Source organism: Octopus bimaculoides, chromosome 2 (genome assembly GCF_001194135.2).
Source record: "Octopus bimaculoides isolate UCB-OBI-ISO-001 chromosome 2, ASM119413v2, whole genome shotgun sequence".
In the NCBI taxonomy this organism is placed as follows: Eukaryota; Metazoa; Mollusca; class Cephalopoda; order Octopoda; family Octopodidae; genus Octopus; species Octopus bimaculoides.
In genome coordinates this window covers 130,079,191-130,081,014 of record NC_068982.1, presented here as the reverse complement: position 1 = coordinate 130,081,014, position 1,824 = coordinate 130,079,191, and the positions used below count along the sequence as shown (strand labels likewise).

Sequence of the window (1,824 nt, the reverse complement as noted above, 5' to 3'; positions counted from 1 at the left end):
TTTCCTGGGTCGATAAAATAAGATATCAGTCAGGTACCGAGGTTAACACAGTCGACTGTTCCCTTTCCCTCCCCAGAGCTTCTGGCCTGTTAGAAGCAATTATTAATGCCCCGACCTTTACTAGAACTCCTTCCCTATTACAACATCCCCTTCATCTCATCCTCCCAAAAGTTAGGGACCAACATCGCCCTCACCGCTTTCACAGCGACAGCTTACAACAATATTGACAACAGCACCAGCAGAACAACAACAATTAATTTCAAAAGCCACAACAAGAACAACATCAGCATCAGCAGCATCGATATACGCAGCAGTAGCAACAGCAGCAGCGGCAATATAACACTTGTAGCTTTATGTGTTATGTGACGGACGGTGGCTCAAGTGCGTGTGAGTAGTTAAAGAGACTGATATCGTGCTTTTCATTTCTAAACACCCACTACCTCTCTTTCTATCTGTCTATCTATCTGTCTCTCATATCCCACTGTCACTCTTTCTCTCCCCTTCCCTTTTATTCATATATTTAGTCTCTCTCTTTCTACACAAGTTACGTTTTCCCATTCTTTCTCCTTTTTTTTCTTCCTTTTTGCTGTTTGACGAGGCGGAGAAAAGCTTGTGTTACGTGCACACGCTTCCACTTCATGCCTTCATTTGTCGCACCCAGCAGTTTACATTCAACAAAGTTTACATACAAACTTGGGTTGCATGGCGATGGCACTGATTGATCGATTCTCTGCGAAGCCGCTTCGGTATTCTACCATTTTTATAGTTTTTATACCACTGATCGTCCACTCGAAACTTTTTAGAAATGGGTAAGTAATTAACCAAATTTGAATTTTCTGCTTCAAATTCTCGCCACCCAGAAGAAATGTTTTAAATATGTTCAGTGTGGTTAGTTGGCATGTATGTACTTCTTGTGAATAAATGTGAATGTCAAAAAATATTTAAAGGTAATTTGTGATGTAATGTGTATTCATATTTATATAGGTGAATATATATATATGTTAAAATTTGTGTAAACATGTGTAAACACACATACACACACACACACACACACACACACACACACACACACACACACACACACACACACATATATATATATATATATATACACACATGATATAAATGTATATATATGTAGATACATATATATGTGTATATGCACACACAGACAAGCACACACAGACATACATTCAACACATAAACATACATACATACTTACATATACGCACACATTATACGCGCGCGATGTGTGTGTGTGTGTGTGTGTGTGTGTGTGTGTGTGGATGTAAGAGTGTGTGTACCTACATATATTAGGCTAATTTACAAGTAATAAACATCCATTAACAATTAATGTTATGCCGGTAAACTTATATCAGTCCCTACATCTCTGCATTAATATTAGACAGGAATATATGTGCGAGCATGGATATTGTTCTGTAGATCTTTTGTATACATCAAATACATACTGATGCGAATTCAGTATTTATGTCTATGCTTGTCTGTAAGTATGTATGCAAATATGCAGGCACACATGTTGTAGTATGTATATATACATATAATTGTTGTAGCATGTATATATAATATATATATGTATGTATGTATATAGATGTGTGTATGTGTTCGTATGGGAGTGAAAGAGAGGAATATGTACAATGTACGTGAAGGTGTGAGTCGACAAACTTTTAATTATTTCTCAGTCCCTGTCATTAGTTTAACATCAGACATACATACCTGTGTGTGTGTGTGTGTGTGTGTGTGTGTGTGTGTGTGTGTGTGTGTGTGTGTGTGCGTGCGTGTGTGTATGAATATATACAGGTAGAT

General features: G+C 37.4%; 1 protein-coding gene across 1 annotated transcript in view; it reads left to right on the top strand.

The window, feature by feature from the left end:
- The first annotated feature begins 345 nt into the window (after positions 1-345).
- The window catches only part of LOC106875934 (epidermal growth factor-like protein 8), a 64,106-nt gene continuing 62,627 nt past the window's right edge, over positions 346-1,824 (top strand). The window contains exon 1 of the mRNA XM_014924251.2: positions 346-809. Coding sequence (XP_014779737.1) covers positions 703-809 — 107 coding nt within the window. The 5' untranslated portion in view covers positions 346-702. The remainder of the gene's footprint in view (positions 810-1,824) is intronic.